This window comes from Apis florea, unplaced genomic scaffold, assembly GCF_048593485.1.
Source record: "Apis florea isolate Af1SG1 unplaced genomic scaffold, ASM4859348v1 contig_2835_pilon, whole genome shotgun sequence".
NCBI lineage: Eukaryota > Metazoa > Arthropoda > Insecta > Hymenoptera > Apidae > Apis > Apis florea.
Window position 1 is genome coordinate 290,026 of NW_028256652.1, and position 15,863 is coordinate 305,888.

Consider the following 15,863-nt stretch of genomic DNA (forward strand, 5'->3'; position numbering starts at 1 on the left):
ATAACTCCCTTTATAAAATGTATTTGATATCTAAATCATATTGCGGCAAATGAAAATATTGTGATATAAATATTTGCTGTTTCACGTTTAAACCCTATTAATGCTAAAGATTCACTTATTTTGGCAATCGTTAATGTAGTAATCCTCTTTACCCCCAAACGGTGGATGTTTCTCGATAATACGCAGTGGTTGTTGCCTTGAAATTCATGGCACCACCGGCGAGGTGACTTGTGGCGCCGTCAAGGGACGACGCCTTGAAGTCTCTAGACGATCATTGAACAATACTTCGTTCGACGACTCGGCTCTTCGTTGTACCTTTCAAAGTGCAAAGCACGCCGCCGTGCAACGACACCCTCGTGCAGTGCGTGAGAAACGTGATATATACGCGGTGTGTGACATGTAAATTTCGATACTTGTATTTCATAATCAATAATCCATAATTGGTACATAATTCGCGTTTAAAGGTGTTAGAAATGATGGTTATAGTGACGACAGTGCTGACAGTGCTAAAAAACATAGAATGCCGGTGCCGATGTTCGACAATCGTCGAAATGATAGACGGTACTCGTCCAATACGCACCGGTTGAACGGTTTACCGTGAAAATCATAAAAGGATCATAATATCAATATCGTGTGCTTCAATCGAATCGTCGCTGTCACCATCGACATTGTGCGACATTCTGATGTGAATTTCTATGTGGTTAGTTCTCGTATTTTGAAGGAAATATCTTTATCGAACTATTGATTATCGTGGACGCGTTTTGAATATTTTTCGATGCGTGAAGTAAATGAAAGCTCTTTTGTTTTAAAATTTACTGAACGGCCTCGATATGTTCTCTCATCAACGACGATCGTTATAACGACGTCGCCCTCGTCGACGCGGGCGCTTCGACCGCTTGTACCCTTGTATTAACTGCGAAAACAACGAGGTAACCTGATTCCCTTAGAAAAAAAAACGAAGGTCATATACTACTGCAGAAACGATTATATCTATTAATGTTGAAAAAGAAAATTAGGAAACTATTGCTATATGTTTCATTTTCGTCAATTATATTACGAAATCAACGAAACAACCAAGAATCGATATGATCAAACGTTATATGTCGATGACATTTTATTATCAAATATAATACCGATAATCGGTCAAAATGATCAACGATAGAAAACATCTGATAAATATATATATATATGTATGTATGTATGTATACATACATTTATACGTTGAACACATGTTGTTGAAATATTAGTCAATAGACATTAAATTATAGAATATTATCTACATATATAATGTTAGGATTATTAAATATTGATATAATTTTTATATATATTATACATTTATATTATTTTTTCTCATATAGGTTTTATTAAATCTATTTTTTAATAGATAAGGATATTATTTAAATGATTATTTATGACATGTAATGTATTTAAAACATGCTGTTAAATAATACACTTATTAATTATTTTCAAATAATGTTAATTACTTATTTATCTTAAAATTTCATTGATGGTTTATATAAAAGAAATGAAGTGGGTGTAGTTAACAGACAATTGGAATCGCATGAACACTTTTAGAGACGGCGCCCATTTAGCAATTTTCTAAACAAATGTAAATTTAGCAGTAAATGATATGCTTGAGATTGGTGTCGATGATTATGAATGATGCCTTACTTTATTATTATTTTCTGCAACGTATTGAAACTGACTTCGATAAAGATATTAGAGTAAAATTATTTTATTTTTAAATGTCTCATAATTCAAATTAAAAAAAAATAAATTAAAAAATCTTACATTTAAATGTGATATAATTATATCTAATATATTTTTATACTATATATATTTCATATATGCATAATGTTTATAAAATATAAAAAGTAGAAATGCTTGATGAAGTAAATATTTTATTAACAAATTATATTACAATCATTAATGATATAATATTAATGGTATAAATTGAATGGTAATTTTCCTTTTTAATATTATGAATTATTTGTTTAATTATGTAGTATTTCATTTCTTTTGTGCAAATTTCAAAAAAAAATTGAATCATTACAATCATTATTTTAATTTGATAACTATATTTAAAAAACTGGCATAAATATTGCAAAAATCATTACGTAAAATGAATATTATAAATATAATTATTTTACATATTTTAATTTATTTCACATATTTGCTTAAATAAACAAATATGAATAAATATAATGATAATGATTGTATGTTAGAAAAGATATTAAAAATATATTTTGAAACGGTAATACTATAAAAATACTAGAAATTAATATTGTTAAAATATATTATTTCATAAAATTTTCTATGTATTAATATAAATATTACATTATTTTTAATTTAAATTTTTTTCCATAAATATATTAATTAATTTTGACAATCATATAATATTCAATCAATAAATATATATTATAAATCACATGAAAAAAACTTTTTCAATTAAATTATAAAAATGACATTGCAAAATATATATATAATTATATATTATATATTATAATTAATTATAAAATATAATTAATAATATAATTTTGAAGAATTGCAATATAATAGAACTCGAATTTTTATATCTTTTTTTCAATTTTTTAGTTCGAAATTTGCTGAACTTGTTATATACTGTGTCAATGCTTATAAGAACTTACACAGTAAATTCTATAAAAATTTCTCATATAACGACATGAAACTCCTTACATTTATTATTGGAATTGCGTCCCCTTTTATTTTCCGTTACTTTTTGACTTTCCGTGACTTTCTAAACAACGCAATGTCTGCATTCTCATTCTCATTAACGTTTACTATTCCTTTTTTTCTTCAAATAAAACATTTTTTTTTATCATCTGCAAAGAAAGAAATGAATATCGAAATCTAGGTACTTCAGCAACTAGATGTAATTAAACAGATATTTTCATTGATATCGATAATTAAAATTAGCTGTATCAGTGCCATTTGTTGAATTTAAAATCAATTATTTATAAGAGCTAATATTTAAAAAATTTGCAAAATGATTTTTCACTAAAATTTTAACTGCGTTATTTTATATAGCATAAATTATATAATTATATTTGTTAGAAAAGTTTTATATTGCTAAGATCTTAGATCTTATTATATTTAATCGATAATAAAATATATTATTAGTTTTTTTTTTTTTTTTTGATAAAAAGAATGAGAAAATGAAAATAAATAAAAATTTTTGTTTTATTATATACATATACATATTTATATTTGATAATAAAAAGAGCTATGGAAATTTTATTATTATTTATTTTTTTTCTTGCTTTTTAATATAATATATTTGCATGTATATCGACGATTTCTAATTTATCAAAAACCAATTTATAATTTGGCGAGAGACTTCTCGAACTCCAGTTTATTTCTGAAGTGAAATAACGTAGTAGAAGGGCGTGGAAACGAGATCTCTTCTAGCTTTTCCATTATCATTGAAATGACGAATATTTTCAAGCAAATTTCAAGTAAATCTTGCTAAAACGAATCGTAAAGAATTTCATTACAAATTTATATATTATGATAGGTTATTATATACAAGACATATTAGAGATTCGAATTTGATAATTTTAACACTTTTTTAAATTATTATATTTATATATTATAGATAGAATTAAAATTAATATTTTATATTATACGATTTATTTTTTTTATCAATATTGTTTCTAGCATGTTTTTTTAATTATTATAAGTGAAATTATCCAATTTTCAACATTAAAAAAGAATTTCAACGGCAATTAATGATCGTTCCTGTAAAGGGATGATATAGTATAAAATCACATTAAGAAATCTTATAATTCTTATAATCCGGTTGAAAAGAACCTTCGAAAGATACGAGATACAATTGAATACGATTGAGTATTTATATGCACGCGCACTTTCGATTTATCGTTCAGTAAAGTTCGTAACATCGTGCGCCTACACCAGAATAGTTGAAGTATCTATACACTAAGTGTAATGTATGAAATTGTATTCGTTCTACAAAAGCAATTTCCGCGAAAACATCAACACAATTCTAACCGATTGAGAACCACTGGCACCTTACGTAAGAACCATTATCGTGGCTCTCGCGTCTTAGAAGATCGGCTAGCAGACTGTCTTATTCTTCGTCATGGATTTTCTGGAAATCTTTAACCGAATTATAGATCGTACTAAGAATCGCTAATATTTTAAGAAAGTACATACATCGGATATTTTCGTTCATAGACGCCCAAAACAATTTCGTCAAACTCTGACATCATTCGTGTATATGGAATCAAGGACAAGTGAAGAAAAGATCACTGTTAAAGGATTCGAACTCATAATATTCTATTTTTATCAATAGGAAATATTATTAGATTGAATTTTCTTCCCTAAATTTCTATATTTTTTTCGATAAGCAAAATAGAGATACATATTATTTTATCTATTATTGTAAATAATTATCCAATTCAAATTTATATGTAAGATTTAAAATAGAATTTATATTTAAAATAGAAAATTTATTTTTCATAAACATATGAACATTTTGATTTATTCTTTATTATCTAATCGTTTATCATAATCAATTTTTGTTATTAATAAAAGAATCTTTGTTATTAGATTAAATTTTAAATTAATTTTTGGATTTTATTAATTTTATAGTTAAAGATTTTAAAATATTATTGAAGTTTAAAAATTTAAAAATGAATATTTATCGATTACAATATAGAAAAAAAGAGTAGTATTTTGTTAAAGTTTCTCTATTTAGTGTCAACCTCAGAAATTCATCAATAATAAATTAAATACATGTACAATCCCTTGTAACACTATTCTCACATGTCATGCAACAAGTACAAAATGTATACATAACTACATACGGGCGACACAACTTCTCCGTATATATATACTACCTCTGTTTTCATTTATTTTATATAACTGTATATAATAACATTAACGATTTAATCAAGAAAAAATCTCTACAAATAATTATAATGCTATTTCTTATAAATATGATGATTAACATCATATTTTGAAATATATTAAAATATATAAAATATAACTTCCAACATAGATATTTCTATTCTAACCTAAATTTACTAAGAATTTTTTATAAAATATAAAATAACATAATAACAAAAAATGTGAACACTTTTATTTTCCAATTTATTTTTAAATTTAAATGAAAATAAAATTGTTCAAGCCAGATCAATATAACGAAAATAACGAAGTATTTCTGACCGATGTTTCATCAACATATTGCAAACGATCAATTTTAGCATTTTAAAATTGTTTCCTAATTTTCACTTATATTTCTACAATAATGATACTTTACGAATAAACGAAATAGGAAACGAATCCTTATATATGCATGTAGAATCAAGTAATGACTCAAGGAACGATTGATTTCTTTACAGAAACTCCTTTAACTACGCATAAGAAGTTAACCACAAATAGCTATCAAGTCGCACCTTACGGTGCTTTTTTCAACGATATGAAGTGTTTCGAGTTTTCGTCTCGAAAACAATATCGATACTATCACGTGACACATATATTTTCCATACTTCACTTCAAGAATATAGAATTGTAGAATCATATTGCGATATTTTATAAATGAATTTGTGAATTTAATTAATTTCTTGTGAATTAATCAAGGACATCAAGAAAAAGTCAAAAATATATGGAATAAGATAATCATATTGTATTGTTATATCTGCAAGTAATTCGCAGGAAACAGTGAAATTTTTATAATAAATAGGTACATGTATCACTAGAAGAAAAATGCCAATTAAAAGATACGACTATCAAATGATTAGTAGAAACGTGAATATAAATAGATATCGTGAATCAACGAACACAAAATTTACGGGCTAATGCCGTCCTGCACTTGCAATGATTCGCGAGGACGACGAAGAGGAGGGACTCAGGTGGAAATATGTAAGAGACGAGGCGGACATCGTCTCGTCGGCACGACTAAAGTGCCACGAGGAAGAAGAGGTTGGCCTTATACAAGGTTTATAGTTTGCGTAGGATAGACGATGAGCGTCGAGGTTGACACGCTGGAACTCGAAGTCTTCGAGGTGAGTCCTCCAATCCTCTTGAGGACACGATGAACGGAAGTCGCGTGGTGATCGGCAAGGATGCAGAAACTTGTTTGAAGTCGAAACATATTAGTGTGAGGGTGCTAGTAAAACATATTAATCCTTGATAATTCTTGACAAAAGGAAATAATTGGTCTATAACAGTTTATTGTAATACTTTTAATTTTTTTCATTGAAATTTCTATTTTAGATATTTACTTTTATCAATTAAATATTAAAAATAAATCATTCCAATATAATGATGTATCTAAATTAATTATTTATAATCATAAGACTGACCATAATTCCATAGATTAGAAACAGAATGTAGGATTATAGAATATATCAAATATATGACATTTGAAAAAATTTATTTTATAGATTATAAATATAAAATATTATATAAATATTAAATATAAATATCGTATAATAATATATCGTATAAATAAATTCATATAAAAATTTTTTCCTTTTAGAAGTAAAGATAAAAATAATTGTTTAGAGATAATAAAATGGGAAGCATATTTTGTAATATATATTTATAAAATCAGAATATATATATATATATATACACAATATATAATTACAACTTATATATTAGAATATCAGAATATGATAAAAACATATTTTTTCGTTACGATATGGTCAACCTAATGATTGTAGTAATTTCAGTACACTTTGTTTAGTGTATATATTGTGCTGTAAATTAAAGAATTTTTTAAATATTTTCATGGGATTTCCGTTCGATGACTCTCGTGTGCCGTTTGATGATCACTGCACTTTTTGTGATTCCCTATATGTACTAAAATATTTTTAATGATTAAATTACATAGCATTCTAAAAATATTTATATATTTTATAAAATTATATTTTTTAGAAAAATAAAATTGTTAATTTTATTTAATTTTATAAAATTTTATCACGTATTATAAACATATATAATATATAACATAAATATATATTCATATTGTTTACAATCTCTAAAATTAAAATACACAAAAATATAGAAAAAAAATAACTTGTTTAGTATAGTATAAACTTTATTATTAATGACAAATGAATAAAAGTAGTAGTATTCTTTTGCCCATTTAAAATCATTTTATTGATTTATATTAAAGATAATTCTTGCTTTACAATTAAAATATATATTTCAAATTCTCAAAATATTAACATGATATTCATCATTTATTAAAATCAGGACAGATATAATTAAAACAAGAGTATAACTATATGTAAATTGCTAATTGTATAAAAACTATATTTGATAGATGAACTACTTCGATTAAATACGATCATATCATAAGTAAATTATAATTGTAAACCTACTTTTTCTTTAGTCTATAGAATAATTCTTTGAAAACGGATTTTTTATTATTTTATTTCATTATTCATTATTAACTAATTATTGTGCAATTATTCATTCTTTTCTATATTTTTATATAACAAACATATTTTTAAAATAATTTTTAAAATAAATCGATAATTTTTTAATAAAAAAAAATAATTTTCTAAAAATTATGTTATATAAATATTTTAATAGAAAATAAAATTACTTCTCAAAAAAGTAAATTGCAATAGATATTTAAACTATATTTATGATAAGAATATAAAAAATATTAATATAATAATTTTTTTGTATTAAATTAGCTTACATTTTCATTGATTGATTTTTTTTTTATTATCTTTAAAAAATAATTGATGACATATTTGTTGACAGTTATATTTATTTCATTTCTAATAAGTTAATAAATATTATATGACCATCAACATAACCACACTTCAACCACACATTGAATAGCGTTCAAGGGTAATCGTTAAAATCCGATTAACGAAGATACAAATTACTGTGTCAGTGGAATCCTTACGTGGTTTCGAGAATTAATTTTCTAAATTTAAGAGTAATTCAAATAAGAAGAATTGAGCCTTTATTATGGGATCAATTAAATTGTAAATGAATTGTAATGAGAAAAAACTGTAAAAGAAAATAATTGAAAAAACTGATTTAAAAATGATTTAAATTTTTTATGATATACTTGTAAATAGAAAAAGAACGTAGAAAGGTAAGAAATAGGAGAATGGATAAGAGACGTGTTTGGTAATCCAAAAGTCGTCAGTTCAAGTCTTCTTCTCGGGTTTTTTAAAATTCTTTTCGTATGTTTTTTCATGCAAGTTTACAGGTCTTGTTATAAATAAATATCATTATTATTTGTAACATGAAATACTTGCAAGAATAATGATTATTGAGGTGTTTCTATGAGCCAGTTTTGAGAATAATATTCCTCAAAGTGGTCAAGCATACCTCAAACAATCTTTTTTTTTTTCTAATATACAAGTATATTAATTTATATACAAGATGATACAAATTAATAAAGATTTATTTATTACTTTTACTTCGCTACCAAATTCGTTCGATTAAAATTATTTTATAAAAAAAAAATAATAACATTTTTTAATTAAATTATTAAAAAAAAAATCATCCTAATAAATGTAATAATTCTTGATAAATGGCGTTAAGTACGGTAAATTAATCTTTGTAACACAATAAAGATCTCTTATAATCATTCAACTTTACGGTTATCTGCATATCGCGGCTTTATTACAGACGGAAAAGTCTGACGACTTGTATCGCATGCTGTCCATGACACATTTTCACACGCGTCCAAGCTATTCTACCATCCCGCACTTTTGAACTAGTTTTTAAATACAACTTTCTGGAGCATCAACAACAGTCTTTAATCATTTTTCTATGCCCGTTTTACAAATATTGTACTTATAATAACTAATATCAGAAATTGGTCATAGACAATGTAGCATACGTAAAACAATTTTTTTCACATATTTCTTTCATATAGAATAAAAAGATTGAAATCAGATTTTCTTCTAAATTGTTTTTGCATGAAAAAACATTCGTCATGTTATCATCGTTCAATTATATTCCATAAAAATTCATTTATTGTAGAATTTTTAAAAATTCGAATAAGAAAATTGCATTAAGGCATTCAGTTAGGAAAATCAATTGTATTGAATTGTGTAAGGATTATTCATAAATGAAATAAAACTTATCTACGTAACTATATAATTAGCTTCTGATGAAAGATATTCTATCTCATTATATTAAGCATTGTATGTATGCTATTATGTATTCTATTATGAGAACGAGACGCTTAATATATAATTTTTTTCTTCATAATATGAAAAAAAATTTTCATTTAAAAGAATAAAAAAGTAAAATTATCTTAAAAATAGATAAAAATATCAAAATTTATATTTTTTTATTTTATTTAAATATTCTATTAATTTTATTAAATATTCTAACATAATTAACATTTCTATTTTAATCTTTAAAATTTTAATTTATTTTTTCATAATAATTTTTCATATATTTCATATATTAAAATAAATTTTTATATATCTTTATTAGATACTTTCAACGAATGAAATTTAATACATATTTTCCTCTTTTTTTTTATTCATAGAAATCTCATTAAATTTCCAAGATTATACTTGCAATATAATAATGCGAATTTATATCGATTATTCATTTTTTTTAGAATTTGGAAAACGAATTCGAAAAGACACGTTTAAAACGCTCTTTGCACTCTGCATTTTATCTTTCTTTTTCTTTCGATAGGATAGATGTTTCCAGTAGTCTGTGCATCATCAGCTTATTTTCCTTTCTCTTTAGAGCTGTGTAAACATCAGAGAAAAATAGAAATCGCTACCATTAATGATTCACTTCGAATCCTATCCGATTACTCTTGTTTAAATCTATTTAAATCTTTAAATCTGTCTATTCTTTTTCGTATTAATTTCGTCGGGCATAAATGTTTTGAACGAACTGGTTAGACGGAAAATTTCGATTCTTTTAATCGCTCGAAGATATAAACTGGTTTAAGATTGAACGATGAATATTCATGATCTATAATTACATCTAGTGCACTCTTATTCAATGGCGTAACCGTTCCTTTTTATTGAATGAATATGACAATTTATTTTCAAACTGTATTAAAATTTATTGCCATTTTAACAAATATTCTTCTAAATTTTTCAACTGAAAGAAAAAAATTATTTAATAAATTTTTGTTAACATTTATCTCATTTTTAATTCGTCAACATTTATTTTCAAAACTAATAATAGAAAAAAAATATATATATATATATATTGATTAAAACTATTTATAACGAATATAATTAAACATTCTATAAATATAAAATTAAATGTAAATTAATAACAAAAATTAAAAAAAAAATAATCATAATAAATATATATTCAATTGAACAATGAAAAAAAAAAGAAAAAAAAATGTAAGAAGCACATAGGGAATCACGAAGAAAAAAGCGCATCAATCATATCGAACGGCGTGTCCTCGACCAAAAATATGTTATACGTTTTTCATCGCGAAGCTTATAATGCTATCATGTGATAATAAGGTGAAGGACTGCGACGAGGCGGACAAAGTCTCGGTGGCATGCACGGCGACAAAATCGGATGCAGAAGATAGCCGGAAAGGATCGACGACTGCCGCGTCGATATACAACGATGATGATAATTCTGGTTCGAGCAGAAAGAAGAAGAAGAAACGTCGAAAAACTAGGAAGAAACAGCAGTTACAGCTACAACAATTGCCGCAGGATACCGATAGTCAGCAAGTGCACTCGGTGTTGAATCTGCCATCATCTTCGGACGAGGTTGAGGCAGTTGGCGAATGCTCGAAAAGAGACTCATCCAGCAGTCTGGGTGGCGCAAGCAGGCACAATACTCTACGAGAATCATTGCTTACTGTGCTAGGCAAATTGGTGATATGGAAAGGCACTAGATATCGTTCGAATACTACTGCGTCGTCTTCATCCTCGGCGCCACCAAATTCGCCCCCCGCGACAGAGTGCATAGGCCGTAGCACTTCCTTTTTCTGCAGCGGTGAGTTTATCCTCGCGAATTTTCATTATTGTATATTTGAATATACAAAGTTTTCGAATAATATAAAAGAAAATATAAAGAATGTATAGTATGTAGGAATATAAAGTAAAAATATGTAATATGATTGATTCAAATTAGTAGTATTCCAATTTCATATGAAAATAAAAATGAGCTTCTCATATATTTTGTTGTAAAATTAAAATAGAAAAAGGAAGGAATTGTGCTTCATTTATTGTATTGTCTTTTTTCTAAGTTATGATATATAAGAGAGGAAAAGAATTGTGTAAAGGCGTTATGGACAGCATTAAATAAATGATGAAAAATAGTTTATATAAATTTGTTTTTACAATACATTTTATTGGAATTCTTATGTTTTTCGGATAATTAAACTGTGTCATTTTGGAAAATGATATTTTGAAATTTAATTTTATAATTGCACTACACATATATTCATATAAAAAAGTAGTTTTTACAAAGGAAATTATTTTGTAAAAATATCATTACAACTGATAATTTCTTTTATATATAATAAATTTGAAACTTGATAAGTTTTTTTTATCTTTTGAAGTAATAATTTGAATATCTCAAAAATTAATATCTGTAAAATTTTATATTCTATATAATATTAAATTAATAAATCATAATTTAAAAATGTAATCTGATATTTTCTTAGTTCTGAATTCGAGTAAATCGATGTTGAAGATTTATTTAAGTACGCGTGCACTTAAACGTGACCTCACTAATGCTTCAATCCAATGTACGTTATTTTGCACTATTTATATTGTCTTTTTGTTTACAATATTAAAAAATAATAAAAATAAACAATAAAATATTATCAAATAGCCCGTTTTTTTTTGTTAATATACTTAATGTATCTTTTACATATATATTACATTTTTATAAAAATTATTTAAATGAATTTCTCAAGAGTGATATATTTAGAAATTTTATATTTTCATTTCAATTTTTTATTCAAAACATCACTTTTTGGATTATATCCAAATATGAATTCAATATCAAAGCATATAAAAATATTAAAAAATGGAGAATTAAACATTTTTTTATCGTAAAATGAAATTTATGTGTTATATAATTAGTAGGTCTATAAAATATTGTGACTAAAATAAAAAATTAAGCGAAATTATACACATATGCATTTTTTTCTCATTCAAAATTCTCATATTCAAAAAGTAATATTTCTATTTATTTTTAATATTTTATATTGAAATTTACTAAAAATAATAAAACATTGAAATTATTTTTCTAAAAATGACACAGTTTATTTTCAAATTTTAATTATGAATTTTTATTATCTGAAATATAAATAATATTTTATATAAACTACTATATGTTAAGAAAGAAAATAAATATTTAATTAAAAATAATATTAAGAAACATCATACAAATATTAATTACATTTACAATACTATTATGATTAGATGATATGGATTACAGAAGCAATACTTTTACTACATACTTTAATATATACTTGAATGAAATTGTTACTGAATTGTTACGGATATCAGGAAAATATTATTACACATTACTTAATTCAATTATTCCAATGTAATCTTGTAATTTATTTTGTTTGCAAAATGCAATTCGCGATACTTTGATCACATCCTAAATATGTAAAATAAATATATTCGCTTTAATAGTTTTGATTTAGCAGTTCATTTATTTAATTTTAATCATGTATAATATATGAACGGAGTTTCTACTTTGTTAAATATTCAATTCCTTGAAAGTTGCACAATAAAATTATTACAGCAATATTTTCCATAATTTCTATTTATTTCATTTAATTTTATTTTTCTCTTACTTTAATGTACTATTACATTATGGAAGAATTTATAAGGAATTGAAAACTATACATTTTATTTTTTGTTTATTTAATTCCTTATGTTTAATATTCATGATTTTATCTTCTTTTATATTGAATTTATGTTGTATTTAATAACGAGATATAAATCTAAATTATTTCATGAATTTAATGAAAATCATTTATATAATGTATACAATATGCTATTTTTTTTTTTAAATGCAATTCGCAATTTTTAACTTAGATTAACTTAGAAATAAATTATATCATTCATCAGAAATCAATTATAGTAAATAACTGTTTTCTTGTGTAATATTCTAATGCTTAAGTGGTAATTCCGGTATTTTTTGTAAGTATATTCTACTTGCATTTCATAAATTTCATGTAGAATATTATTATTATACTAACGAATAATATAATTTCATTAAATAAATTTTTAACAAAAGCAAAAAAAACTTAAAAATCATTGTTATAATAGAAAAAAAAGTGAGGAATACCGTTTAATGAGAATCATTGATTTTCTTGGTACAAAAATTTACATATAATTTAATGCTCTTATAATTATCATAATTCAATATCGTTATTCTCTCTTTTTTTTTTTTTTTTTTTTTTTTTTCCAGAAACGGAGAGGAGAATTCGTGCCAATAATCGCGAGTTCAACTCACAGTTTAATTATGCGGTAAGATCAAGACACAATCAAACAATTCTAAAGTAATAATTAAAATTAAAAAAATAATGACGAGACGCATTTTTTTTTCTTTCTCTCTCTCTCTCTCCAGAACAACTACATCAAGACGTCCAAGTATTCGGTTCTGACGTTCCTACCGTTAAATTTGTTCGAGCAATTTCAGCGGCTCGCTAACTTTTACTTCCTATGCCTGCTGGTGCTTCAGATGATCCCCGCTATCTCCTCCTTGACCCCCATCACTACAGCTATACCCCTTATAGGGGTGCTCATGCTCACTGCCGTTAAAGATGCCTACGATGATTTTGTAAGTATATTATAAGTGTTATGCATAGTACTTAATATTATTTTATTAATAATTATTTTTGTATGTTATAAAATATGATTTTATGAATATCATGTGATTCATTATGAATAGATTTTGAAAAATTGTCTGATTATTTATTATTTAGCAACGGCACAACAGCGACTCGCAAGTGAACAATCGAAAATCTCAAACATTGCGAGGCACTAGTCTCCGTGAGGAAAAATGGTCACAAGTACAAGTAGGCGATGTAATTAGAATGGAAAATGATCAATTCGTTGCAGCCGATGTGCTTCTTTTATCTACTAGTGAGCCAAATGGTCTTTGTTATATTGAAACTGCAGAATTAGATGGGTTAGTACTTTTTTAATTAACATTTCTATATTTTTATCATTTGTAAAATTTTAACATATTTTATATAATAAATTATTTATTAAAATTATAGTTCAATAATGTAACAAAAAAATTAAAAAACAATAACATAATAACATATATTATTGTAGAGAAACGAATTTAAAGTGTCGGCAGTGTTTAACTGAAACTGCCGAAATGATGGATAATCACGAATTGATTGGTCAATTTGATGGAGAAATTGTTTGTGAAACTCCTAATAATTTATTAAATAAATTTGACGGAACTCTTACGTGGAAAGGACGAAAGTAAGTATTTTTTTTTTTTTTTTTTTTAATTTTTTTTATATGTAACATATAATATAGAGATAAAGTCAAATACTGTTTTATATATAATAAATATATTTAAAATTGTTTTATGTATAATACGTTATGTATAATACGTAGATACCCATTGGACAACGACAAAATTATATTGCGAGGTTGCGTACTCCGAAACACGCAATGGTGCTATGGTGTGGTCATCTTTGCAGGCAAGGATACCAAATTGATGCAAAACTCAGGGAAGACCAAATTTAAGAGGACTTCTATAGATAGATTGCTGAATCTTCTCATCATCGGAATAGTGTTCTTTTTACTTTCTATGTGTTTGTTTTGTATGATCGGCTGTGGTATTTGGGAGAGTCTCGTGGGCCGTTATTTTCAAGTGTATTTACCTTGGGACTCATTAGTGCCTAGCGAGCCTATGGGAGGTGCCACAGTGATCGCTTTACTTGTGTTCTTTTCTTATGCTATTGTATTGAACACAGTAGTGCCAATCAGTTTATATGTGAGTGTTGAAGTTATCAGATTTGTTCAATCATTTTTGATCAATTGGGATGAAGAAATGTACCATGCACCTACAAATACACACGCTAAAGCAAGGACTACTACATTAAATGAAGAATTGGGACAAATAGAATATATATTTTCCGATAAAACCGGAACACTGACACAGAATATCATGACTTTTAACAAGTGTTCTGTGGCAGGAAAATGTTATGGGGATGTTATCGACGAAGTTACTGGGGAAGTCGTCGATTCAAGTGAGGTGAGTCTGTTTACCTTTTTATCCATAACCAGACTCGATGCGGATGATGGGGTATGTTATTACCAGTTTTTTGTATAACTGTATAACAAAGTCGTCTTTTTCTAGCTTGTAAATGTAAAGTTTTACATTTAAGTTAATTTCTATTATCGTTTTAATGACACATATTGTGATTTATAATTTTAATTGCATCGATGTTGTTTGAGTTTTTTTATGATGTATATATTTTATATATCAAGAAATATAAATAATTTATTGTTTTAGAATGACAAGTTTATTTTTTAAAAAAAATTTGTTTAAATACAAATTTTTTGTTTTGTATTTTTGAATCATAAATAATTATATTTAATAAACTTAAATCATCTGACATTGAAATATCTTCACATCAGTTTCATCTCATATTTGTTATCAAGACAGAATATAATTATTTAAAATTTTTAAATTATAAAATAATATCATAGAAGGTTTTATGAAAAATAAAAATTTTATTCATTTTGTCTATTACTATAATTGTTATATAAATATAAATAATATATAATTGTTGTATAAATAAGTACTAGATAAATATTAAATAAATGTTATATTTAATCATGTCTTCTTGATAACAAAATACACAAACAATAAAATCATTTCACAGTTTGGCCATATTT

The 15,863-nt window shown here is 25.2% G+C and overlaps 1 protein-coding gene across 13 annotated transcripts in view; it reads left to right on the plus strand.

Annotated features, from left to right (window-relative positions):
• ATP8B (ATPase phospholipid transporting 8B) overlaps window positions 1-15,863 on the plus strand; it is a 62,984-nt gene that overhangs the window by 39,781 nt on the left and 7,340 nt on the right. For 6 of the 13 annotated variants that reach the window (XM_086907140.1, XM_086907138.1, XM_086907141.1 and 3 more), the window contains exons 1-8: window positions 287-929; window positions 5,385-6,142; window positions 10,479-10,965; window positions 13,408-13,466; window positions 13,567-13,779; window positions 13,925-14,130; window positions 14,280-14,435; window positions 14,574-15,216. In XM_086907140.1, coding sequence (XP_086763266.1) covers window positions 6,077-6,142; window positions 10,479-10,965; window positions 13,408-13,466; window positions 13,567-13,779; window positions 13,925-14,130; window positions 14,280-14,435; window positions 14,574-15,216 — 1,830 coding nt within the window. In that variant the 5' untranslated portion in view covers window positions 287-929; window positions 5,385-6,076. Of the gene's footprint in view, window positions 1-286; window positions 930-5,384; window positions 6,143-10,451; window positions 10,966-13,407; window positions 13,467-13,566; window positions 13,780-13,924; window positions 14,131-14,279; window positions 14,436-14,573; window positions 15,217-15,863 lie in introns of those variants that run through there. The other 7 variants (XM_086907148.1, XM_086907149.1, XM_086907146.1 and 4 more) reach the window with 4 other exon arrangements.